This window comes from Pteronotus mesoamericanus, unplaced genomic scaffold (genome assembly GCF_021234165.1).
Source record: "Pteronotus mesoamericanus isolate MK-2021 breed Mesoamerican mustached bat unplaced genomic scaffold, CSHL_Meso_final contig_130, whole genome shotgun sequence".
NCBI classification, from domain to species: Eukaryota; Metazoa; Chordata; class Mammalia; order Chiroptera; family Mormoopidae; genus Pteronotus; species Pteronotus mesoamericanus.
Window position 1 is genome coordinate 31,453,560 of NW_026555060.1, and position 26,094 is coordinate 31,479,653.

The 26,094-nt window shown below is 42.5% G+C and overlaps 1 protein-coding gene across 1 annotated transcript in view; it reads left to right on the top strand.

The window, feature by feature from the left end:
• ASB13 (ankyrin repeat and SOCS box containing 13) overlaps positions 1–25,733 on the top strand; it is a 33,289-nt gene extending 7,556 nt beyond the window's left edge. Inside the window, exons 2-6 of the mRNA XM_054594122.1 lie at positions 7,202–7,389; positions 8,644–8,794; positions 11,744–11,878; positions 22,463–22,654; positions 23,933–25,733. Of these exons, the coding sequence (XP_054450097.1) occupies positions 7,202–7,389; positions 8,644–8,794; positions 11,744–11,878; positions 22,463–22,654; positions 23,933–24,060 (794 nt within the window). The 3' untranslated portion in view covers positions 24,061–25,733. The remainder of the gene's footprint in view (positions 1–7,201; positions 7,390–8,643; positions 8,795–11,743; positions 11,879–22,462; positions 22,655–23,932) is intronic.
• Positions 25,734–26,094: the final 361 nt, after the last annotated feature.

Consider the following 26,094-nt stretch of genomic DNA (forward strand, 5'->3'; position numbering starts at 1 on the left):
GGTGGTTTCTGGCTGGTGGAATTCCTGGATATTTAACAGTTGCCTGTGGTAGGAGCTGGTAGGAATACAGGTTGCAGTGTCAGAGGGACCAGGAACTGTGCAGGTAAACCAGGCAGGGACTCAGTACAGGGGACTCACACAGGATCCACGTACTGGAATTGGGGTCCAAGGTGGTGCTCACTGTGAACAAGGACAGATGGTAGAGCTGGAACCCAAGGTCCCACCAGGACTAGCAGAAGTAGTCATAATGATGATAATAACCCCATCACAGTCATAGTGTCTGTCGTTTACTGAGTGCTTACAGTTGGCTGGGCACTGCACAAAATAGCATCCATTCAGTTTCCACTGCCACCCTGTGGGGTAGACAAAAGTATCTTCATTTTATAAGTGAGAAAACTGAGGTTTTGAGAGGGTAACTTGTGCAAGATCGCGGAGCTTCTTTTAAGTGACCGAGACAGGTGTTGGGTGATTTTTGAGGCTCCTTGGTCACCACATATGGACTCCCTCAGAGCAGGCTGATGCAGAAACACTTGAAGTACTTGGCTAGGGCTTCTTAATTCCCAAAGGATGGGCTTGGGCCTGGGGCTCTCAGATGTGAAGGGTCAGGAGCCCCGGCTAAGGCAATGAGGGCATTAGAGCTGGGAACCAGAAAGGTGCACATCTGGTGCACAGGCTGAATCAGTTAGGTCATACTATGAGGCAGAAATGTGGCAAAAGTGTTCCCAAGCATCTGTCATTCTTCCTTGGGTAACCGTGGCTGTCATCTGGCAGTCTATTTGTAGATGACATTGGTGAAACTCTAGTTTTCAAGAAGAAGGTCTTAGTGCTTCATGAGCATGGGCTTGCCAGCAGCTGGTTGACATGAAAAAATGACTCAGGTGTCACCATGACCTCAAACCAAAGCACAGGCAAGTGGCAGGAACAAGCTGGGATGCAGCTATCAGTCTGGAGCTCAAGTGCTCAGATGCTCTTCCAGGACTGCAGCCTTGGCTCTGGTTACAACAGACTCCTATTTAATTGATGCCCTGGTGCCTGGCTCAGTGCCAGGAGCTAGGCTGGCCTGTGAGGGGCAGGGAAGGTGGTTGTGCTTTGGCATGTGGGGGGTGGGGGGAGGGCAGACCCAACTACAGAGGGAAGACGTTGTCTGGCAAGTCAAACCTGCTTCTGGAGAGCATTTAGTCATCCCATACCTGTGTGCCAGGTTCTGTGCTGGAACCCGAAGGTGGGCTTGTCCTATGCTAAAGATGCATGAGGATGGGTGGGAGAAGAGTAAGAATGAGGTGTAGGTGTGAGGCTGTGCACAGCAATTGGTACAGGGATGGCATAAAGAAGGGAGTGGGTGGTTGGGCTGCATGTTGAAAGGCTTCTGAAGGACCAGACATTAGACTGAGTCTTACTGGGTGAGGAGGACTTTACTCACTCAGGCAGAGGAAGGGGTATGGGGAGCTGAGGGCGCATTTCAGGTAGGGAGAGAAAAGGCAAAGGCACAGGGCCCGGACCACTTGGCCCTACGTGGGCTATGTGAAATTCAGTATAACTGGAGACAATTTGTGTGTGTGTGTGTGTGTGTGTGTGTGTGTGTGTGTGTGTGTGTGTGTGGTGGAGGGGTGATGGGAGGGGCAAGGGTAGTGGTGGGAAGGGGGAAGGAAGATTGGGAAAAGAGGCCAGGACTCTATCCCAAAGGGCCTGAGTACCTGGTTTTTAAAGGAGTATGGGTTTTATCCTGAAGGAAGGGGCAATTGAAGGGTCCTGAGCAGGCCCCACATGACCTACTTATGATTTAGCTGCATTATGATTTAGCTCCAGGAGAGGGATGGGAAGACTGGAGAGGGATGTGATGAGAGGGAGGGGCATGATGGGAAGAGGGAAGCTGAGAAACCAATTAAGTGGCAGGGCTGGGATTTGGGAGAATGCTCATCCCAGAGGGGACTTGAATAACCTGAGATTCTCAGGTTTCCAGGCTGGCCCCTCTCCCACGGGGATGGTGCATCATGTCACAAATGGGGGTTTAGGCACAGGGCAGGAAACAAAGCCTAAGGTCAGACCTGGCAGTGGGCTGACTAATGTGTAGTGTTTTCCCGTGCTCTCCTCACTGACAGCAAGCAGATATGTCTTTTTGCTTTAAGATTTCACTGGGGGAAAGCTGAGCTTTACACGGAGGGCCAGTGCTCATTCACACAGCTCCGTGGGGCACATGCAGCCCTGCATTCTTTATGTTCAGCTCATTCTCTCCTCCCTTGCTTCTCAGCCCTTCCTGGAGTCACCAGAGGCTGTTGATGTCACATTCTCCACCCGCTCCCCGCCCCACCCCCCAACTGTCCTGTGTTGATGACAGCCTGTGGTTGGTACCAGATATAGGTGACAGCCTCCTCACCCCCAGGGACTCCTCTATATTTTTGTTACTTATAAAAAAAATAATTTTTAAAGTTTTAATTGTGGTTTAAAAAAACCACATAGAAATTTTTAAGATGCTAAGTTTTAAGTATACGGTTCAGTAGTGTTAACTACATCCACATTGCCATGCCACAGATGTTCACAATGTTTTCTCCATGCAACACTGAAACTCTGCACCTGTTAAACTGCCCATTCTCTCCCCACTGCCCCTGGCAAGCACCATTCTACTTTCTGTCTGTATGAATTTGATGACTTATACAAGTGAAATCATATAAGTGTCTTTTTGTGACTTTTAAAGTTTCACTTAGTATAATGTCCTCAAGTTTCATTCATGTAGCATGTGATAGAATTTCCCTCCTTTTTAAGGCTTAATAATATTCCATTATATGGATAAACCATGTTTCTTTATCCATTCATCTATCTGTGGATACATGCGTTGCTTCTACTTTTTGACCATAATGCATAATTCTGCAGTGAACATGGAGGTGCAGATATTTCTTCAATATCCTGATTTTAGTCCCTTTGGACACATACCTAGGAGTGGAATTCCTTGTTCATACTGTAAAATCTTTCATTTTCTGAGGAACCAGAATATTCTTTTCCATAGTGGCTGCACCATCTCATATTCAGCAATACACAAGAATTCCAATTTTTCCACATCCTCACTAACATTTATTTTCTGGTTTTTTGTTTGTTTCTTTTTTTGGATAGTAGCCATCCTAATAGCTGTGAGGTGATATCTCATTGTGGTTTTGATTTGCATTTCTCTGATGATTAGTGATGTTGAACTTCTTTTTATATGCTTCTTGGCCATTTGTATATCTTCTTTGGAGAAATATCTATTTAAGCCCTTTGTCAATTTTTAAATTAGATTGTTTTTGTTGTTGAGTTGTTGGAGTTCTTTATATATTCTGGAAATTAACCCCTTCAGATATATGATTTGAAAATATTTTCTCCCATCCCATAGGTTGCCTTTCAATCTGTTGATCGTGCCCTTTGACGTGCACAAGTTTCTTTTCTCTGCTTTGTTATCACACCTGCTGCTTCTGATCTCTGCCCTCCATCGCTGCTGCTGGTTACCAGTAAGTTGCATTTCCTCTACAGACTTATCATAAAGAAAGAAAATTAGATTTTCTTCTAAAATTTTTTATGTTGATTTTATAATTTCTTTTAGCAAATTCATTCATTCATTCAGTTATTCATTCAAAAATCGGGGGAATATGAACATCGTTGTTGAGCTATATTCTATGCCAGGTGCTGGGAATACAGAGCCAACAAGTGATACTTGTCACAGACTCACTGCAGCCTGTCTCTTCTGTGATGCTTTCCTGACTGGCCCTGGATGCTTGGTTGATCTTGCTTCTGAGTTCCTGTAACTCGAAATATTCTTCCAATATTGCAGTTGTCATGTTGTTTTGAATTATTTGCACATTCTCTTTGCCCATGACCATAAACTGCTTATTGTCACATCTTATTCATCTTTGTACACCACAGTGGAAGATGCCATATCTCTCTAGGTAGCTGCTGGATGTATACATGTGGGAGCCATGCCAGGCTGCCCACCGCTCAGCCACAGGCCTCCCCAGCACTCAGCCATCCTGAGCTGCACTTCCCTTTCTGCTACAAGTCCCAGGGCTTTACCCTGCTCTCTCCCTTTTAGGGTTGTAACTTCTCATTCTGCCCTTGGGATGTTGCTCTCCCTAGATTAACTTTAAAGTGATGCAAAGCTACTTTTTGTTACCTCCCAAGACAGGCCTGCAGGTGACTGCTAATTAGTACTGCTGGGAAACATACTTGGGCCCCTTCTTGAGATGGTAAGTATAAAGTCCCATTAGCTTGGCTTATATATTTTGTGGGAATTAAATTTTCCTCTGCACTTCAGCTCTCCCTTTGTTTCCCCTACCCCCCATGATTGAGTCCCCATTTCATGCGGTCACATAGGTTCTCTGGCTAGTGAGTAAGATCGGTACAATTCTGGGGGTGGGTAAAATACTATAGATAGACAGCATTTACAGAGGGGACCCAAAGGAGGGGCTGCTAACCCAGAGCGGATGGGGGCTGTAGAGCAGGCAAGGCCTCCTGGAAAAATAACCATTGGATTTCAGACAAGAAAGGTGGAAGTAGGTTATCTAGGATGAGCAGGGAGAGGTAGGGTGGAGGGGTCGGGGGGGAGGGAGTGAGTTAAAGAGGCAGAGATGGGGAGAGAAGGGGTTATATTCAGAGAGAAAAGTATTGTCTAAAGCAGTGGTTCTTGGAGTGTGGACCCCAGACAGCTGCATTGGCATCATCTGAGTGCTTCTCTGAAATTCATATTCTCAGGCCCCGCCTGAAACCTACTGACTCAGAAACTCTGGGGGTGGGGCTTAGCCCTCCAGGTGAAGCTGGTGCTCAAGTGTGAGTACTACTGGTTAAAAAGAGGTCAGAGTGCTGTGTTTCGTGCCCCTCATTCTCTAGAGTTGAAGGCAGGTGATGGGTAGAGAGTGATGAGGAGGTAAGCCACTGCATAGGGAAGAGGAGGAATTTTACTCCATTTTGGATAGGAGAGTGCCTCTGTTTATTTATTAACATATTTGTTGGACATGTATGTTATGAAGTTGGAATGCAAAAATAAATAATTGTAGTTTGAGACGAGTAAAAATGAAAACACAACACACCAAAACTAATGAGATGTGGCGCAAGCAGTTCTTAGAGGAATTTAAGTGATAAATACCTGTATTAAAGAAAGATCTCATATCAATGACCTTCCATCTTGAGACACTGGCAAAAGGCAAAGCTACATCTAAAGCAAGGATAAAGAAAGAAATAAAGAGTAGAGGGGAAATTAATGAAATAGAGACCAGAAAACAGTATAGAATATCCACAAAATCAAAAGTTATTTCTTTGAAAGAAATAACTTTGAAAGATCAACAAAATTGACAAAACTTTAACTAAGCTGAACAAGAAAAAAAGAAAAAGAAGGCACAAATTACCAAAATCAAGAATGAAAGAGGGAACATTGTCGTGGACCTTACAGAAATAAAAGGATTATAAGGGGATAGTATGAACAGCTGTGGATTAGTCAGTTTGGGCTGTCATAGCAAAATACCACAGACAAGATGGCTTAAAAAAAAGACACTTGTTTCTCACAATCTGGAGGCTGAAATTCCAGGACCCAGGTGTTGGCAGGTTTGATTTCACTTGAGGCCTTGCTTCTTGGTTTGCAGAGTCACCTTCTCTTTGTGTCCCCACATGGTTTTCCTCTGTTCATGCACATCTCTAATGTCTCTCTGTGTCCTAATCTCATCTCCATATAAAGACACCAGCCAGATTGATCAGGGCCCACCCTAATGATCTCACTTTAACTTAATTACTTCTGTAAAGACCCTTTCTCTAAATACAGACACATGCTGAGGTACTAGGGGTTAGGGCTTCAACTTTCGAATTTGGGGGTGGGGAACAAAATTCCATCCATAAAAAATTGTATGCCAACAAGTTAGATAACATGGTGAAGTGGACAGTTTCATAAAAAGGCACGACCTACAAACTACCAAAACAGACTAAAAAAATAGAAAACCTGAATAGATAATATAACAAATGAAAAGACTGAAATAATAACTAAAAAACAACATAGGAAAGCTCAGGCCCACATGTCCTCACAGATGAATTTGACCCAACATTGAAAGATTAAATACAAATTCTTCATAAAGAATTAGAAATTCTCCAAAACTTAGAAGAGGAGAGAACACTTCGTGACTCATTCTAGGATTACCTTAATACCAAAACCAGATACATACATTAATCACAAGAAAAATGACACTTATGAACATAGACACAAAAATCCTTAACAGAATACTAGAAAACCAAACCTAGCATGATATAAAAAGGGTTATAAAACATGAGCAAGTAGGATTTATCCGAGGAATACATGATTGGTTTAACATCTGAAAATCAATTAACATAATACACAATTTTGATGGAATTAAGAAAATAAAGCTGGCATAATTATTGCAATTGGTGCCGGAAAAGTATTTGACAAAATCTAACACACTCTCATGATAAAAAACATTCGACAAACTAGAACTAAAAGGGAACATCCTCAACTTGATAAAGTTCGTCTACAAAAACCCACATTATCATCATCTTAATTGTGAAAGACAAAGCTTTCACTCAATGACCAGGAACCAGGCACGGATGTTTGGTCTCATGACTTCTGTTCAGCATTGTGCTAGAAGTTCAAGCCAGGGCAATTAGGCAAGAAAAAGAAATAAAAGCATTCAGATTAGAAAGTAAGAGAAAAACTATCTCTGCAGATGACATGATTTTGTATGTAGAAGATCCTGAGGAATCCACTAAAATTGAGTCACTGAAACCTGGTCCCTACTTTCAAGGCATTTCCAGGCAAAGAGGGGGATAGTGTAAATGTGTGTGTATGTGTGAGTAGTGTGGGAGAAGTGTTTCCCAGAGAAGGACATATTTTAACTGGATCCACGTAGAGTATGTAGGTATCTAAACAGGAGATTGCAGGCTGGACAACTAGGGTAGGGACAAAGGTGGGCATTTTAAGCAGAGAAGAGTACATACAAAGAAACTCAGATATGACAAAGCAGTGTCAGCGATGAGCTGCGAGTGTGACTGGAGAGTAGGATTTGTGGGGTAGTGTGGGAGATAAGTCAAGGAGGTGAGCAAGGCATTTACGTACCGCCAAAGACCAATTACATGATCGTATGCAGTGTCTGGGTTTAGTCAAGTGTCCTTGGACTTGTACATGTGTTCATTTGACCTAAATAGAAGTGACATGGTCTCAGCACTAGGTCTGTTTCTTTTCCAGGTTTCTGGGTGGAGCGCACCCCCGTGCACGAGGCTGCCCATCGTGGTGAGGCCCTGGAGCTGCAGCAGCTGATCGAGAATGGTGCCTGTGTCAACCAGGTCACGGTGGATTCCATCACACCCTTACATGCAGCCAGTCTGCAGGGCCAGGCACAGTGTGTGCAGCTGCTCCTGGCTGCTGGGGCCCAGGTGAGCAGCCCTTTAGGACATCCAATGAGTCTGGCTATGGCTACTGACATAGATGGGACCAGCTCAAGGGATGTGTAGAGAGAGGAAAATAAGGGGTTTGGGATTTGCATCTTGTGATTTCCAAATGCACCAGAAGTAAAGAAACCACTGCAGGTGACTGAGCAGGAAGGGAAGGAGGAAATCAGAATGGGGTGTGGTGGGAACCCAGGGTGGGCCATGGAGGTCTCTGTGTCAACTGCACATTAGGACAGTAAGTGTGATCATGGACTTGGCTGTTAGGGGTCACTGCTGGCCAGAGAGAAGCCAGTTTTAGCAAAGTGGTGGAGTAAGTGCCATGCTCTGTACTAGGCGGGGGGCGTGGCAGACCATACCCATCACAAACACAGGCTTTCTGGAGGGCTTGTGGGCCTTGGTTCAAGAGCTGTGGTTTGGACTCAGCAGGATGACTAAGTGGGATGCTGGCAAACTGCTCTCTGGAAAAAAGGTAAAAAGGAAGAAAAATAAGATTCTGATCCAATTTGCTGCTTTTCCTGGTGTAAGTACTTATGCAACACTGATTTCAGCCCCCAGTGCTTTCCGGCTGGCAGAATCACTAGCTGTTTCACTGTGGGCTGGGGGAGTTGACGTGGACAACTGCTGGGCTGGCTGGTGTCAGGGTTCAGGGTGAGGGCAAAGAGAAGATAGCGCACCACTTACTCTTGCCCAAAGCTTGGCCGTAAAGGCAGTTCGAGAAGAACTGGAACAAGCTTCAGCATGTACCCAAATAACAACCGAATTTGGACATGTTCTAGGCAGAATCTGCCAGCTGGGGAACTGCCTTTTTCTTTCACCATGATTTTCCATCTAGAGAGGACATGTTAAGCAGTTTTAGGCACTCTTAGCTGAGACTGGAACTAAAGCCCCTCATTATGCCGTGCCTGCCTCAGCTGGAACCTGGAGCTCTCCTTTCCTGCCCTGTGCATATTAGGTGTTGGGGTGGTGGTGAGGGTGCAGCTGAGTTGTCCTGCCTGAGAAAGAAACGAGCCTCAGACAGAATGACGCCTGTGTTTAGGAGGCTAGCAGGCGATCTCAGCCCAAGTTCCTGTGATCCATAAACTCCCCTGCCTGGCACGGCACCTTAGCACGTACTAGAAAACCTAAGAACTTCTTAGAAAAACTAAGAAGTGTCCTTGTTCAGTTGAATGTACATCAAGATGAGAAAGCACATTTTCCCCTTGGCCCTGTAACACCTACCTCTTTCTTCCTCCCCACAAGGTGGACGCCCGGAACATCGACGGCAGTACCCCTCTCTGCGATGCCTGTGCCTCAGGCAGCATCGAGTGTGTGAAGCTCTTGCTTTCCTATGGGGCCAAAGTCAACCCACCCCTGTACACAGCCTCCCCACTGCATGAGGCCTGCATGAGTGGTGAGTCAGGTGGAAGGGAACTGTGTGGTCAAGAAAGTGGAAGCCATCGGCTGGCCCAAGAGTGCTCCTGGTCTGTATCTCCCTCTTGATTGTTCATGAAAGTGCTCAGATTTCCTCCTGGAGATACAGTCCTTACTCAGGACTAGGTGGCTGTTGTGTACATGACAGGAATCCATTTCTTAGCCGATGCTTAGTGCCTTTCAGACACTAACACTGGAAATTGTCTGCTCTGCAGTCTTTCTCTCAGTCTTTGCTGTCATTTTGCCTTGTGAGCACCTTATCTAGTTGGGAGAAGAAACCCCGAGACACCCCTAAGGACAGGTGCTCTCAGAGGATGGGGGAGCTTGTCCTGCAGGCTCATGGAGCAGGTGGGATTTCAACTGCCCTTCGAGAATGGATGAGCTTCAGATGGTGGGAAGATAAGAGGAAGGCTGTGCATGGGGAAAAATGACATTGAGTCTCACTGGATCAGAAGCTCTCAACAGACAAGCAGTAACAGATAAAACTGGAAATTTAGGGTGAGACCAGCTGGTGGGAAATTTTTAAATGACAGACTAAAGATTTTGGATTCTACTCTTGAGCAAAGGTTGCAAACCTGTGTCCTCTTCCATTCCTTCACGCAGGGCCGCTCTTCTCTGCTGCCTTATACCCCAATTCCCACAGTTAGGTCATCTTTCATCACTTGCAGGCACTGGGGATTGCTACAGGTGGATATTGAAGATTTATGAGCAGATGTTGAATGACCAAAAAATAGCACTTTTAAAAGGTTAGTTTAGTGGCCATCCATGTACAATCTAGAGGAGGAAATTTTTTTTCTTTACCTATCTTAGGTTCACCAGTTGGGTCCCACCACTTAGGTGACAAGGGACCGATTAACAAGAAAAAAACAGAAGTTCGTTAAAAAAACAGAAGTAAGTACATACACACGGGAGAACTTGGCAAGGTGTCACTCAAAGGGATGGTTAGAACTTGGGATTATATAGAACAATACATTTTAAGAGAAATGATAAGATGAAGGAAAAGGACTTTGAGATTTAGGATGGCAAGTTGTGGGGAGGCATATATATGGGGGAACTAATGGTAGATGGGGAAAGTTTTAGCAACTCCACCTAGAGTTGTTTCTGGTGATTAACTTCTGGCCTTCCTGGTAGAAAGAGGAGGGGGTCACCTTTACAAATATAGGTCCCTCTTTTAGGCAGTTAAGGGGAGGGCAGAGAGCTTTTCATATATCTCTTTCTTCTCAGTTATCTTCAGCTCAAAGTAAACCTTAGGCTAACGTGGCATATTTCGGGGTGGTGTGTTCTGCTACCCTTCAACAGGCTGAAATGGTGGTGGTGGGGAGAATATCTTGGAAGTGGAGAGATGAGTTGAGGGCTATCACAGTGATCCAAGTGCAAAGCTCTTTGAGTTCAGGTGGGATGGATTCAGTTAGAAAACTGAGAGAAGAATTAATGGGCTTGATATGAGGGAAAGGAGAGCATGGGGTCAAAACCTACTCAGGGTTGAGAAAGGAGTGAGGCCAATGACCTTAATTGATTGGCCAGGAGGATGTGCCCCCCAGGAGAGGAGGGAGAGAGCTTGGTAGTAGTTAGAACATCCAAACAAGAATGGCCAGCAGACAGCTGTAGATGAGGGACTGGGTTTCAGGGTCTAGAGGTGGAAAGTTGGTAACTACTAACAGGAAGTGTGATCAAGTGATGAGAGAAGATAGAGTCTTGTACAGAATGAACCTTGACCCTAACTTGTGTGAAGGTTAGAGGAGCCAGAGGAAGAGGCAGAAAAGGTGTTTGTGGGCTGGGAACCCCGTTGTAAGAAAGTTTAGGTAGTTCACCCAGGACACTTGGACTGGGGGTGCCAGCAGCTTTATGTCATCAACCCCAGGCTTGGTGCACCTGACACAGCTTAGGAGGCAGCCCCGAAGAGGGGAGCGCCTTCTCTCCCACTGAGGAGCTGGGGAGCAGTGAAGAGAGTCTTCTCTGGCTGTTTGGAAGTGACATCCCCCAACTTTCTATTCTCCCAGCAACAGGGCTGGCTGTGTGCTCCATTTTGCTGCTGCCAGGCAGGCTTGGAGAGCTGCTGTGCTCTCAGGAGAAAGGACAACTATCCACTTGCTCACTAGGGCCACATGGGGTTATGAACTGCTCTTAGCTTGGGATGTATTCCTGGTTCTCCTCTCTGCCCTTGCAACCAAGCAAGGGGCTTTTTTGTTCCATTGGTTCTGTCATGATCATTATTTCAAACATATATCAGTGATTTTTAGCTGGTGGGCTGCAAGATTTTTTAAAACATGCAATATCTAACTACTTAGTCAGGGGCATTGATCTCCTCTTTCCTTAGATGCCAACAGAACAAGCCATCCAGTGAGAATGCTGTCTTAACCATAAATATATAGGTCATATAACAGAGTTGCATCTCATTGGTCATCTTGCATAATAAGGTTGTGTCTGATTGGTTCATTCTTGATACCAGATGATCTCATATACAAGTATAGGGGCCTGATTTTTTAAAAAGTCAATTTGGAGAACAAAGAGTAGGTAATTGCCCTGACCAGTGTGGCTCATTTGGTTGGGATTCATCCCACAAAGTGAAAAGTTGCTGGTTTGATGCCCGGTCAGGGCACAGGCCTGGGTTACAGGCCCAGTCCCTGGTTAAGGCATGTGTAAGAGGAAAACAATAGATGTTTTGCTACCTTTCTTTCTCCCTCCCTTTCCCTCTATCTAAAAATAAATAAATAAAATCTTTTTTTTAAAAAGGGAAGATAATTACTATTATTTTTTGTAAATCAATCACAATTATACCTATTTTTTTTGACAGATCAGTAAAATATATATATTTTGGTGTGCTACAGAATTTTAATAATTAGTTTATGTGTGCCATGAGATGAAAAGAATTGAAAATCGCTGGTATGTAGTCAAATGACAATTTTCATTCTTTTCCATTTCTCTTAAGGAAGTTCCGAGTGTGTGAGGCTTCTCATTGATGTTGGGGCCAATTTGGAAGCACACGATTGCCATTTTGGGACCCCCCTGCACGTTGCTTGTGCCCGGGAGCATCTGGACTGTGTCAAAGTGCTGCTCAATGCAGGTGCGTTGTGTTTATAGCTGCACTACTCAATGCAGGCATGTTGGTGTTTACCTGGGCTGCTCCACGCATGTGTGTTTTGTTTGCATGCTCTGTGTGCCAGGAGAGACTTAGGTGGTGAAGTCAGCTCAGGTTTGAAGTTAGCTTTCCCATTGGCCAGCTGAGACCTTGGGCCTCAGTTCTATATCTATAAACTGGAAAAAACTCCTTATTTTGCATGTTTGTTGCAAGGATTTGTGATAACATTTCTGCAGTATCTGGTGCATAGTAGTGCTTAACAAATGCTAATAATTATTTTTAGTGATTACAAGAAAATACCCAGAAAACCTGCCTAATAAGGTAGCTGTCTAAACCAGAAAGAGATGGAATCCATTAGAAAGTGGGGTTTGCAGCATTTGGAATCTAGGTCATTGTCAGGTGATCCAAAAATACTCATGACAATTCTGGTAAAGATAGTGGAATTGGTAAATGCTGTTCTGACCTCTTCCCACGACTGCCTCAAAATCACAACTAAATTAAAAGAACCATCGTCACTGAAGAACTACCTGAAGACTAGCTGAACAGAAGTCCTATAAACTAAGGATATACAGAGGAAGCCACATCAAGACTGCTGGGAGGGGTAGAGACATGGAAAGGGCAGGTCCCACACTGAGAGTATAGTGATTAAGAATCAGGAGGGTTATCTTGGTTGCAGACGTCCCCCCTGAGGAGTGAGGGGCCACAGAGCCATATCAGGTTCCCCATCCTGGACCATCAGTTCAGAGACAAGGAGTCCCTGTGACATCTAGCTGTGAAGACCAAAAGGGACTCCATTTGAGTGAGGATGGAGGGCTGTGGGAGACCAAGGTGTTCCTTTTGAGGGGACCTAAGCACGTGTTCCCTTGCTCACATACTCATTTACTCACACATGCACTTGACCTGGGCCTCAGTGTGGGAGCAGCGGTTCGAAGAGCACCAGGGGCATATGGGGAGGAACTGAATTAACTAGCTTCAGGGTGAGGGATGTAGGGGAAGAGCTTAGGGCAGCTTTCTCTGGGGACAAAAGTACTAGCAGGCGCCATTACTTTTTTGTTGAGCCCATCTCCTACCAGACGGCAGGTGCCAAATCTGAGTTCTCCATTAACCTGGCTACCACTGTTAGCCCCACCCTGGTGAATCCCTAAGACCCCACCCCACCCAACTCATGCGCCCTGCCCAAGCCACTTCCAGGGGCTTTTCCATACAAGTGGTCTGACTTAGCTTATGCTGAGGACTTTCCTAAAATCTCTCAGATGTACACAAACCCCAAATGAGCAGAGGCCTGTTTCTCTCTGTTTCTCAACAAAGAGAAACCATAAAAAAGAACCAGTCAGAAACAAAGAATATAACTGAAATGAAGACTAGGTTAGAGGGAATCAACATTAGGTTAGAGGGAATCAACATCAGATTAGATGTAGCAGAAGATCAAGTCAGTGATCTATAAGACAAGGTAGTGGAAAACACCCATTCTGTACAGCAAAAAGAAAAAGGAATTTTAAAAAAGGGAGAATAGTCTAAGGGGCCTCTGGAACATCACATATATTAACATTGGCATCATAGGGGTATCAGAATGAGAAGAAAGAGAGCAAGGGATTGAAAACCTCTTTGAAGAAATAATGACTGAAAACTTCCCTAACCTGTTAAGGGAAATGGACATGTAAGTCCAGGAAGTTCAGAGAGTCCCAAACAAGATGAGCCTAAAGAGACCCACACGAGACACCTTAGAGAAAGACAAATACCATATGATTTAACTTATGTATAGAATCTTAAAAAAAAAAAAAACAGTGAACAAACAAAATAGAAACAAACTCATAGATATGGAGAATAGAATGATGGTTGCCTGGTGTGCTGGGTGGGGATGGGGAAATGAGTGAAAAAGGTGAAAGGGATTAAAATGTACAAATTGCCAGTAATAAAAACAGTCACAGGGATGTAAAATACAACTTTATAGGAAATATAGTCAATAATATTGTAATAACTATGTATAGTCTCAGAAGAGTACTAGACTTATTGGGGGTGATCACTACATAAGTTACATAAATGTCTAATTATTATGTTGTACACCTGAAACTAATATAATATTGTATACCAACTGTAGCTGAAAAATTTTTAAATAAAAAGTGCTCAGAATAGAGAGGTTCCCAAGATGAAAAAAACAAACAAACAAAATAAGGAACCCCCCAACCAACTGAAGATTAAATTCAGGACTTGTCTGCCACAGCAGTTTTACAGTGAAGCCAAAGTGGGTATTAAGAAGGAGTTTTTATTATGAACCCAACTTAAATACTTTCTTGAGAGAAAATTTTAACTCATCCATTGTGGGTGCAGCTTAGGATAAAAACAACTGTTCAGAAATAGAAAGATTATGACTTTCCTTCTGATGATGGTCATTTGCATTTAAATTATATGTAGTTCTCTATTAGTGAGTCTTATTCACTAATGTGTTACTTTTAAGTCATTTCAGTGAAAAAGAATCATTTTGTGTAAGGTTGGTCATGGGGACAGTTTTTTTTTTACACGATGATAAAATATTTAGATTAGAAAAAGTCATAAGTCTTCCAGCCAAGTCACTCATCACATAGTTGGGTCCCATTTCTCTCAGTCTGGTTATTTACCTGTCATTATTGTTGTGCTTTTCAAATAAAGATTTTACAGTGCAACAACTCTCAGCTTTTAAAATAAATGTTTGATAGTGCACCAACCCTCTGCAGAGTACCTGGTATATGTGTGCTCAGTACACCTTCGTTTAATGTTTTTAGTTCATTTTGTTGTGGCTGTTGGGAAAGGGTCAAATTAGAGATTCTTTTTTCAGTCTTCACCTGAGGACGTGCCTATTGATTTCAGAGAGAGGGGAAGGGAAGGAGAGAGAGAGGGAGAGAAACATCCATGACAGAGAGAAATATCAATTGGTTGCCTCTTGTTGCTCCTGCTGGGGACCAAACCTGCAACCTAGGCATGTGCTCGGACCAGGAATCAAACCTGTGACCTGGTTTATGGGATGATGCTCCAACCAACTGAGCCACACTGGCCAGGGCTATATTAGAGGTTTTAACCCCAACATCCTCTCTGCATTAGTTAGGATTTGACAGAAGTGGTTTCTCCTTCATAACTATTGGAGACCAACTCCACCTGGGTGAGAGGCTTTATTTCTTGGTTCAGATAACCGAAAGGATCAGAACTAGAGCCAGTTTCTAGAGTCAGTTTGACCTTGGAGTTTAACAGTGCCATCAATTTTCTCTGAATTTTGCAATTCTGCTGCTTTCTTCGGTGTTCACTTGATCATACGCCTGGTGTCCCCAGTGGGGTAGGTTGGATACAATAGAGTTGGGCTGAAATCCAAAAGCTTCACTTTGTGAAGCTTCTGATAACTTTCTCAGAGGAGTGAAAACTTTTCCAGATGTGTCCCTTACACCTCCCGTTATGTCCCATCAGCCTGAATTGTGTCCCACATCCAAACCTTATCCAGTCCCTTTGGCCTGACTCTGCAAATTCCAATAGGCTTGGGTCTAGGTGGGAGCAGGGATGAACCCAATCTGGGCCCACACTGGGAGCTGGGGGTTAGGTCATCTTGCTCTCTCCCACCTCAGGACTGTACTCCACACTGTAGGGTGGCAGTTCAGTGGGGCAGAGTGGGGTTGGACAGGAGTGGGAAGGGGCCCATAATGTCCATTACAGCCTGAAGCAGGGGACCTGGTGAATTTTAAAGGGAGTTTCCATACCCCTGGCAACTTGAATGAGGGAAGACCAGAATTCTCCTGGGACAGCTTCCCATGTGTCAGTGTCATCATGCACTGTTTCTGACTGCCACTGTGCTGTCAGCTCAAGGCTCAGTCCTTGCCCTTCTCTTCTCAGGTGGTCGGTCACCTTTACACTCTTCTTAGATCATATGCAGTCGTTTTCTTATTAGGAAAATTATTATTTAACTGTAGGAAATCTCAAACATACAGAATAGAGAGAAGAGGACATCATATGGATTCTTTTTAAAACAGTGATTTTTAACTTTGGAGGGGCTGGTCACAGACCCCCTTGGAAAATCAAATGAAGGCCACTGACCATGTCTCTAGGAAAATATGCATGCAGGAGCCTTTGCACTTGATTTCAGACAGGACCCAGCCCTGCATGAGGAGCTGAGCTGTGGAGGCCCCCAGGGGTGGATAGGAGGCTATTGGTCTTTTGTGAGCAATGAGGCTAAGTTGCTGAGTTGCGGATGATTCTTGCAGAGGAGGAGGGCTGGGGAAGGGAAAAGTCCAATTATCGTAGTGGGCTATTATTTAATCTGATCACTGGCAGTAAATATTTAACTCTGTAGGAGGCCCTCAGAGGAGCTAAATGATCAGTCTTTGCTTCCACCTTTTCAGCACACTACTTGTCACATGTTTCTCAGTGGCTGTTTCAGCAGCATAGTACTCAGCTCTGAGTGCCTGCTCTGCCCAGGAACTGCGCTGGGTTCTTAGTGTGCTAAGCTGATGACAACCCCTTGTCTTTGCTGTCTAAGGTTTTACTCAGTCCACAGCAATCCTATTTTGCTGTGAAATCAGGATTTTGATAATGATCAGACGTGGACTCGTTCTCTCTGAAGCATGAAGTTGAGAATTTTTAATGCCCAGGTGGCATTAGCTGTTTTGCTGTCTCTCCCTCTCTCTGTCCACACTCAGTTCAAGACACATAATGATCATTAATCCCCACAAAGCCACTCCTCTCCCCACTCCTCTCTTGCTTCTTTCCTCTGGTCCCACATCCCACCACTCTAATGTGTGTCTATACGTGTTCTATCTGTATATGTTTTTGTGAGACACACATTGTCGGTTTAGGCATGTATTTTTAATTGATATAAATGGCATTGTGTTATGTTTCCTGTGTTTTTTTTTTCCACTCAGCCCTGCCTGTTTTCAAGACCCACCCATGTTGTTCTGTGCACCTCTGCTCTGCTGGTTCCAATGCTACAAAGTATGCCAGCTCCCCTCTTCGTTTCCAGTCTTTTCTTTATACCCTATCAAATGATGCCAAGAACACACTTTTAAGAGATCCCATGTTGTACCTTGGGATGGCCACCTCTTGGAGTCACCCTACCATGGCCTTGTGTACTGAGAAACCACGAGGAATGGGGTGGAAGGGGAGGTATGATTTTTAGAGCTACTTCCAGCTATAGTTTTCTCCTTGACCATTAGAGTAGCTTTAGTTCTCCTGTGTCTCTTTCTCTGTCACCAAAGTAGACAACCTTTTTCATTCCCTATTGGCAAGAATGTTGTGAGAGTTAATGACCTGAGAGAAAGCTAGTTGAACTTTAGATTTGGTAGACTTTATAATGTATCTTTCATTACAAGTTTGTGTTTAGCTTTCCAGTTCATATCTGCATTATGATTGTAGTACTATACAATTATTTACTCACATCAGCAAGTATTGGAACAATATCCCTGATATGGTGCAGTGGTCAGACTGAAGTGAAAATGTTTGTTTTATTTAATGTATTGCTTTTAAATACTATGTTTTTAATACACATCTGCCAAAGTAAATAATTAGGTAATTTAGCCTTCTTTCCAATTGAGGGATTGTTTTTCCTGACCTGAGTTCTGAGTTTGGCTGTGGTGGGTGGAGAGAACCTCTCCTTAGGATCACACGGTGAACACTGGCGTGAACAAATTTTTATGTTTTACTAGGGGTATGAAACTATTTTAAGTCAGAAATCAGGAAGCAGGATTTTTCAAATATTTTTAAGCAGTGGGACTACAAAATTGACTAGCCCTGTACCCTCTCATATCCTCCTATTTTGGCCCTTCAAATTTATCTCTACATAGTGACAAGCTGGTGATCTGATTTTTAAAAACCTCACTTTAATGACATTTTATGATTATGATTTGAATCTATTATCTGGGAGATGACTTCAATGACTCTGGGCCATTTGCTGCTTGACTTCTTTAAAGTATTTTTCTCCAAAGGAACCCTTATGCACTGATGCTGGGTTTGTAAATTGGTGCAGACGCTATGGAAAACAATATGGAGGTTCCTCAAAAAACTAAAAGTAGAATTACTTTATGACCGAACAATCCTGCTTTTTGGTATTTATCAAAAAAACCCCAACAACCCCAAAAATATTAACCCCGAAAGACTCATGCCCCTGCGTGATCATTGCAGCATTATTTGTAATAGCCAAGATATGGAAACAACCTAAATGTCCATCAACAAATGAGTGGATAAAGAAAATGTGGTGTGTATACACAATGGAATAGTATTGAGCCATAAAAAGAAGGAAATCTTGCCATTTGCAACAACATGGATGAACCTCAAGCACATTATGCTAAGTGAAATAAGTCAGACAGAGAAAGATAAATGTTATATGATTTTACTTACATGTGGAATCTAAAAACAAACAAGTAAACAAAACAGAAACAAACTCAGATGTAGAGAACAAATTGGTGGTCACCAGATGGAAGGGAGGTTGGGGGACTGATGAAAAAGATGAAGGGATTAAGAAGTACAAATTGCCAGTTATAATGGGAGGTGCTATTGCTAACAACAGCTCCAACAAAGGAATTAAAATCCGAAATATATAAAGAACTCAGTATACAAATCAACATGAAACAAATAATCCAGTTAAAAAATGGGCAGAAGACCTAAGCAGACACTTCTCCAAAGAAGACATACAAATCCAGCCAACAGATCTATGAAGAGATGTTCCACTTCAATAGCTATTAGGGAAATGCAAATCAAAACGACAATGAGATACCATCTCTTACCTGTTAGAATACGTATTTTCAAGAAAATGGGTAATAAGAAGTTGTAGGAAAAGTTGTGGAAAGAAAGAAACCCTTATTAAGTGCTGGTGGGAATGTAAACTGATACAGCCACTATGGAAAACAGTATGGAGGTTCCTCAAAAAATTAAGAACAAAGACATATGACCCAGCAATCCCTCTTCTGTATATCTACCTGAAAAACTAAAAATCACTTATTCACAAAGATATATGCATTGCTGTATTCATTGCAGCATTATTCACAGTGGTCAAGACATGAAGACAACCAAAGTGTCCTTTGATAGATGATTGGATAAAGATGTGGTACATGTATATGGAATACTAGTCAGCCGTAAGAAAAGATGAAATACTGCCATTTGTGACAACATGGATGGGCCTTGAGAATAGTATCCTAAGTGAAGCAAGTCAGAAAAAGCTAAGAACCATATGATTTAACTCGTAATGGGATATAACATTCAAATTCATAGACGAAGACAGACAACATTATGGTGGTTACTAGAGGGAAAGGGGTTGAGGGCAGTAAAGGGTAAAGCGGGCCAAATATATGGTGACAGAAGATGATTTGACTTTGGGAGGTGGGCACACAATGTAATATACAGATCGTATATCATAGAAATGTATACCCGAAACCTACAGGACTGTGTAAACCAGTGTCACCCAAATAAATTTAATAAAAAACAATTGCCTTTTATAAAAACAATTATATGGATATAAACAATAGCATAGTTTATCCAGTCAATACATTTTGTAACAACAAAATACAGGAATACAGTCAATAATTTTGTAACACCTATGTATGATCCCAGATTGGTATTAAGCTTATTGGGGGGGCATCACCTCTTAACAAACAAAGGAATAACCTCTTAAGTTATATAAATATCTAACCACTATGCTGTACACATAAAAGTAATATAATATTGTATATCTACTGTAATTGAAAAAAAAAAGTAGGATTTTAGGATTTAGAAGGTCAAACTCAATGAATACAAAAACAAACATAAAAAACTTTCCCCTTATTCCATTTCTCTATAACCTCCTTATCCACTTGGGAGGAAACTTAGAAGAACTTGGCACTTTTTAATTGAATTTATTGGGATGACATTGGTTAATAAAATAATACAGGTTTCAGGTGTACAATTCTATAACAGATCATCTGTATGTTTTATTGCATGTTCATCACCCCAAGTCAAGTCTCCTTTGGTCATCATTTATGTCCCTTTTACCCTCTCCTACCTCCTCCCACCCCCCTTTCCTTCTGGTAATGACCATACTGTTGTCTGTGCCTATGAGGGTTTTTTGTTTCTTTTTGCTGAATCCCTTTTCTTTTTCACCCAGTCTCCCAACCCCCTGCCCTCTGACAACTCTCAGTCTTTTCTCTGTATCTATGAGTCTGATGTTATTTTGTTTGTTAGTTTACGTTTTTTCATTAGTTCCACATATAAGTGAAATCATATGGTATTTGTCTTTCTCTAACTGGCTTATTTCACTAAGCATAATACTCTCCAGGTCCATCTATGCTGTCACAAAAAGATTAGATTTCCTTCTTTTTTATGGCTGAGTATTGCGTCCTGTAAATGTACTACAGCTTTTTTATCCCCTCATATACTGATGGGCACTTGGGCTGATTCCAAATCTCGACTCTTGTAAATGATGCTGTAATGAACATAGGGGTGCATATATTCTTTTGAATTAGTGTTTTGGGCTTCTTTGGCTATATTCCCAGAAGTGGATTGCTGAGTCATGAGGCAGTTCCATTTTTGATTTTTTGAGGTTAACTCCACACTGCTTTCCACAGTGGCTGCACCAAACTGCATTCCCACCAACAGTGTATGAGGGTTCCCTTTTTGCCACATCTGGCTAACACTTGTTTGTTGATTTGTTGATGATAGCCATTCTGACAGGTGTTTGGTGATAGCTCATTGTGGTTTTAATTTGCATCTCTCTGATAATTAGTACTGAGAATCTTTTCATATCTATTGGCCATCTCTTTGTTCTCTTTGGAGTTCTCTTTGCATGTTCTCTTTGGAGAAGTGTCTGCTCAGGTCCTTTGCCCATTTTTTAATTATATTGTTTGGGTTTTTGGGTGAGCTTTATAAGTTCTTATAAATTTTGGATATTAACCCCTTACCAGATATATCACTGGTGAATATGTTTTCCCATTCAGTGGATTATCTTTTAATTTTGTTGATGATTTCCTTTGATGTACAAACTTTTTAGTTTGATGTATTCCCATTTGTTTATTTTTTCTTTTGTTTCCCTTGCTATATCAGAAAAATACTGCTATAAGAAATGCCCAAGATTTTACTGCCTATGTTTTCTTCTAGGATTTTATGATTTAGAGTCTAAAGTTTAAGTCTTTAATCCACTTTGTGTTTATTCTTGTATATGGTGTAAGAAGGTGGTCTAGTTTCATTTTTTGCATGTATCTGTGCAATTTTCCCGACACCATTTATTCAATAGATTACCTTTACCCCATTATATGTTCTTGCCTTCTTTGTCAAGTATTAATTGACTATAAAGGCTTGGGTTTATTTCTGGACTCTATTCTGTTCCATTGATCTATATGTTTGTTTTTATGCAAGTACCATGCTGTTTTGATTACTGTTGCCTTGTAGTCTAGTTTGATTTTAGATAGCATGATTCCTCCTACTTTGTTCTTCTTCCTCAAGATTACTGTGGCTATTTGGGTTCTTTTGTGGTTCCATATACATTTTTGGAATATTCATTCTAGTTCTGTGAAATATGCCATTGGTATCTTGATAGGAATTGCATTCAATCTATAAATTGTATTGGGTAGTATGGACATTTTAATTATGTTAATTCTTCCTATCCGTGAGGACAGTATATGCTTCCACTTACTTTTATTTTCTTCAATTTCTTTCTTTAGTGTCTTATAATTTCCTGAGTACAGAACTTTTACAACCTTGGTTAAATTTCTAGGCATTTTATTTATTTTTTATACTTTTTGCATTTTCAAAAAGATTGCATGGATCCAGAAGATATTTTCGTGTAGAGTTTTGATGGCTGTCCCCTAAGTATGACATCTTACACAAATGATATTTTTCTTTTTATCAAATCTGTATTTTTTTAGTGCATCTAAAAATGCTGCATTTTGCTACTACTTGTCCACATCTTTTTGAATGTCTATTATTATCATGGGAAAGAGGTAGATGGCAGAGCTAAGTTCACCGTTGAGACCTCATGTCTTATTTGAACTCCAAGATGTTCAGGGAACCTCACTTGTTTTCTCTTTGAGCCTCCCTTTTGTAAAAAATATTTATATATAAGGAATATTCATTTATTCATGCAACACACAATGTTAGAGCCTCTGTCCTGTACCTGCAGTGTGTGTGCATGTACACCCATGCACCTATGTCTGTGTGTGCACAACTATGCATGCATGTGTGTGCATACGTGTGCATGCATGTGTGTGCAAGGTCAGACAGGAGAGCTTGAGTAGCTCAACCTGAGCACCCAGTCTCAGGACCTTTGGGGACAGACTGTATAGGACATTAGAACTGTTTCATAAGTCACAGGGATGTTTTAGTTTTCTTTTTCTTTTTTTTTTGGTTCTATTTCCAGTTACATTTCTTTATTATTGCTATCTGTCTTTAACTTTATTGTTATAAGAAAAAAAGTAATTAGTGCTTTTGGACTTTGAAAAAGATTTTGAAAAGACTGTAGCAGAGTCTGTCTTAATTTTGTTTCCTGGATGGAGATGGCTTTTGTACACTGGGCTGGACGAAAAAGTCAAAGCTGACGTTTCTCTCAGCACCAAGCTCTCTCCTTGGTGATACTTGTTTCCACTTTACCTGCAGGGGCCAATGTGAATGCAGCAAAGCTTCATGAGACAGCCCTTCATCATGCAGCCAAGGTAAAGAACGTGGACCTCATCGAGATGCTGATCGAGTTTGGAGGCAACATCTATGCACGGGACAACCGGGGGAAGAAGCCCTCTGACTACACGTGGAGTAGCAGTGCCCCTGCCAAATGCTTTGAGCACTACGAAAGTGAGGCCAGGCTCTCCTTACTGTTGGAATGATGCAATGCATTGTAAAGTTGCATAGGAGATACTTATGCAAGAGGCTCTGTTTTGACAAAATATCAGATCATTTATGAGTAAATACATAATCTCAGACGAAGTCCATACAAGGCTAAGAATATAGGTCCAGTCCTCACTCTTCAGGAAACAAACAATCTGGCTAAGGACGAGGTATCTTCTTTGGGTATACATATTTTAATGAGTTTACATAGAATTAGAGTCACAAGAGGCTTTCAAAACACCTACAAGTTGAAAAAAAAAGCTATTCAAATTTTTGCCAGCCCAACCCAACCAAAATCCATTATGAACTTAGAGGAAAACTCCATCCAAATCTGTTGGTTAATGTTTCCTGAGAGACAATGTTTCTTTTCCAAATAGTTTGGGGAGAAAAATCGCATGGAAAAGTGAATTTCACCAGTAATTCTTTTTATTTTTTTTCTTTCAAAGAACTTCTTATTTAGAAAATGTTGATGAATTGAGAAAACTCTCTTTGGTTATAATTTATATTTTTGTCAAACACAGATCATTCTAAAAAACGTCCTTGCGGCCAGACTCTGCTTTACAAATGTCCTCGTGCCTCCGCTGCCCGGTACCTCCAGGCACCTTCCTTCTCTGGCCCTAGTTTGCTCACATTCCTGAGCCACAGCTCCAGGCTTGTCTTAACTCCTGAGGTTCTGACCCTCTGCATTAGGATGCACATTGCATACTCTGCTGGAGCTGTCCCCTGCGTCTGTTGGGGCCCCTTTGTGCCCTGAGGCACTAACTGGGTAGCCAGAGCAGAGCCTGTGGCCTGAAACAGCAGGAGCTAGGAGCCAGCACCAGCCCGGGCTAACCCTCACCCTGTACCTCATTTTTTCTGGAAGTTTGACAGACAGGGCTACTAGCTGTAGATTAGTGCATTGCTGACAAATCCTTGTGCTAGGTTATAAAATTATGGGGCAAAACTCACACACACACACACACACACACACACACACACACACACGTGCGCGCGCGCATGCATAAATCCACAAAAGCCCCACAAAATGAAATTCCTCTGCACATCACTGGAATGCCATTTCCTGCTCTTGCTTCCTTGTGCTGTGGCTGTCCTTTCATGTAGCCTTCCAGAGAAGGGTTGCAGGGCATGTCCTATTTCCAGGAAAAGGGAGGTGTTTCCAGTGCTTGATATTTTTTAAGTTGAAGGATGTTAATCTCTGTTCAGCTAGGTTCAGCTAACCTCATATGCTTCCTGTTCCTTTTCCAGAGACACCTTTAACCCTGTTGCAGCTCTGCAGGGTGAGCTTTAGAAGGGCCACCGGTGTCAGAGGGCTGGAGAAAATCGCCAAGCTGAACATCCCTTCCCGGCTCATCAATTACCTGTCCTACAACTGAGCTGCAGGCATGGCAGGCGGGAGCTGGCCTTGCTGAGCCCAGCGCTGTTTGTCTGAAACCCTCAATTGCTATAGATGTCTGTTGGCCATCCTGTTTTGTCTTCTCTGCAGACTCCTGGAGAATATTTCCAAGGCATTGGAAAGGCGCTGCTGCCTCAGCTTCTGTGGGGGACATGGCCCTGTTCCTGCTTTCCTGGAACTTTGCTCTAACTCTGGAGTTTCCAGCTGTCCATTTGTCCTCTTTTCACTGATGTTCCTCAGAAGGACTCTCAGGAAAGACTCTTCTGGGAGTACAGGGGAAGGCCAGGCAGGGCTGGGGTCCAGGGTACTGCTGTTGATTTCCACATGCCTGGGAGATCCAGGAGCATGATGCCATCTCAGATTCATTCAGCATTAGGCGACCCTGTGCCACAGAGGGTGGGCCGTGGGAGGTAAGGTCCTGACTACGTGGCCTGGGATGGCTGCATTGGTGATATCCTGCCATTTGGATGCCTTTCTTCTGGAGCTGAGGATGGGTACTTTCCAAGGTCCACCTGTGCCCAGGTGTACCCATCACTCAGGGGCTTTGGATGGGTCTTGTGGAGGAAGGCTCAGGGTCTTCATTCCCCACAAGCAGCACGGTGTTTCATAGAAAGTTTTACTTCAGTTTTATGTCTCAACCTAAAAAGTTTATGTCAGGGATAAAAAAACTTTTAGAAGATATATAGACTGTAACTTAGGTTTATTTAATGAATTAAAAAGCAAGATGAGCAGTCACTTCCAAAGTGAAGGATTGTTAGGAAATGCTTTGGAGATCATTTTTCTTCTTTCTATGGTTGCCAGATATAGACTGTAACTTAGGTTTATTTAATGAGTTAAAAAGCAAGATGAGCAGTCACTTCCAAAGTGAAGGATTGTTAGGAAATGCTTTGGAGATCATTTTTCTTCTTTCTATGGTTGCCAGATGAATTCCTTCCTACCCTAAATTTTGCTAACTCCTTGAATCTCTGAAATTGATAGATGTTGCCAGCACCCAATGGGTATTATCAACCATTGATTCGTGCATTCTGCAGATACTTGTGGAATATCTGTTATGCTTAAGGCGTTGTCTCGGTGCATTGAACTGGATAAAATTCAGACTCATTATCACAGAGAGGGAAAGAAAGAATTTTGCGATCTCTTTCTATAGTAATGGAAACAAGTAATTCCATATTATAAGCTACGCAGTGAACTATTAAGAATATTCAGACTGCATTTGTCTGCCTAAGATTCTGTATCATAATAATAATTTTTAAAAAAGCAAAAAACCAGGGAGTTAAGCTAGGGGACGTTGCATAATTAGCTCAGGTATATATGGTTTCTGGGGAAACAGAGAAGGCACCCCTTGTGAACACCCCAGAAATGTGGACGTTGCTACATTCTTCTAGACAATATGGAATAGAATGAGCCTGAATTGGCCAAGGGAATGTCAAGCGCACTACCCAACCAGAGGATCTGTGCAGTTATTTGGGGCCCCAAATCTGGTGGAAAGTTTCATGCCGGTTGCAGTTTTTTTTCCATCTCACTGTTCCAGCCATGATTATATCATTCTATGCTGAAAGACAAGGCACTCCCATTTGGTTACTGTCTTAAATAGTTCTGGGTAAATAAGTGTTTCTGACTGTACTAATAACAATAATAAAAAAGAAAGCATTGGGTTCTGTCCTTTCATCTTTTTAACATAGACTTGCCTCTAGCAATGAGCTGGTAGCACTTCCATAAGTGGGTGCACAGAGGCCTAGTCCCATACTCATTGAGCAATAAAAGGTGTTGAATAGAGTCCATCCTTGTGTTCACATGGCTCTTTTCTTGTTGGGAGCAGAAACTCTGGATGGGCTTCATCCTGTGTGAGTCCAGAGGGGCCACTGTCATCTTCCCCCTACTTTGGAAGTTAGTTACAGAGCTGTGCCTGTCTGACTCCCATCTTCCTGTCTCCTTCCTTGTCTCCTGCTGCAGTGGAGAGGCACTGCCCAAATGATCAGGTGACTAAGATTTTAGGCCTCCTTCCAGTCTGTAA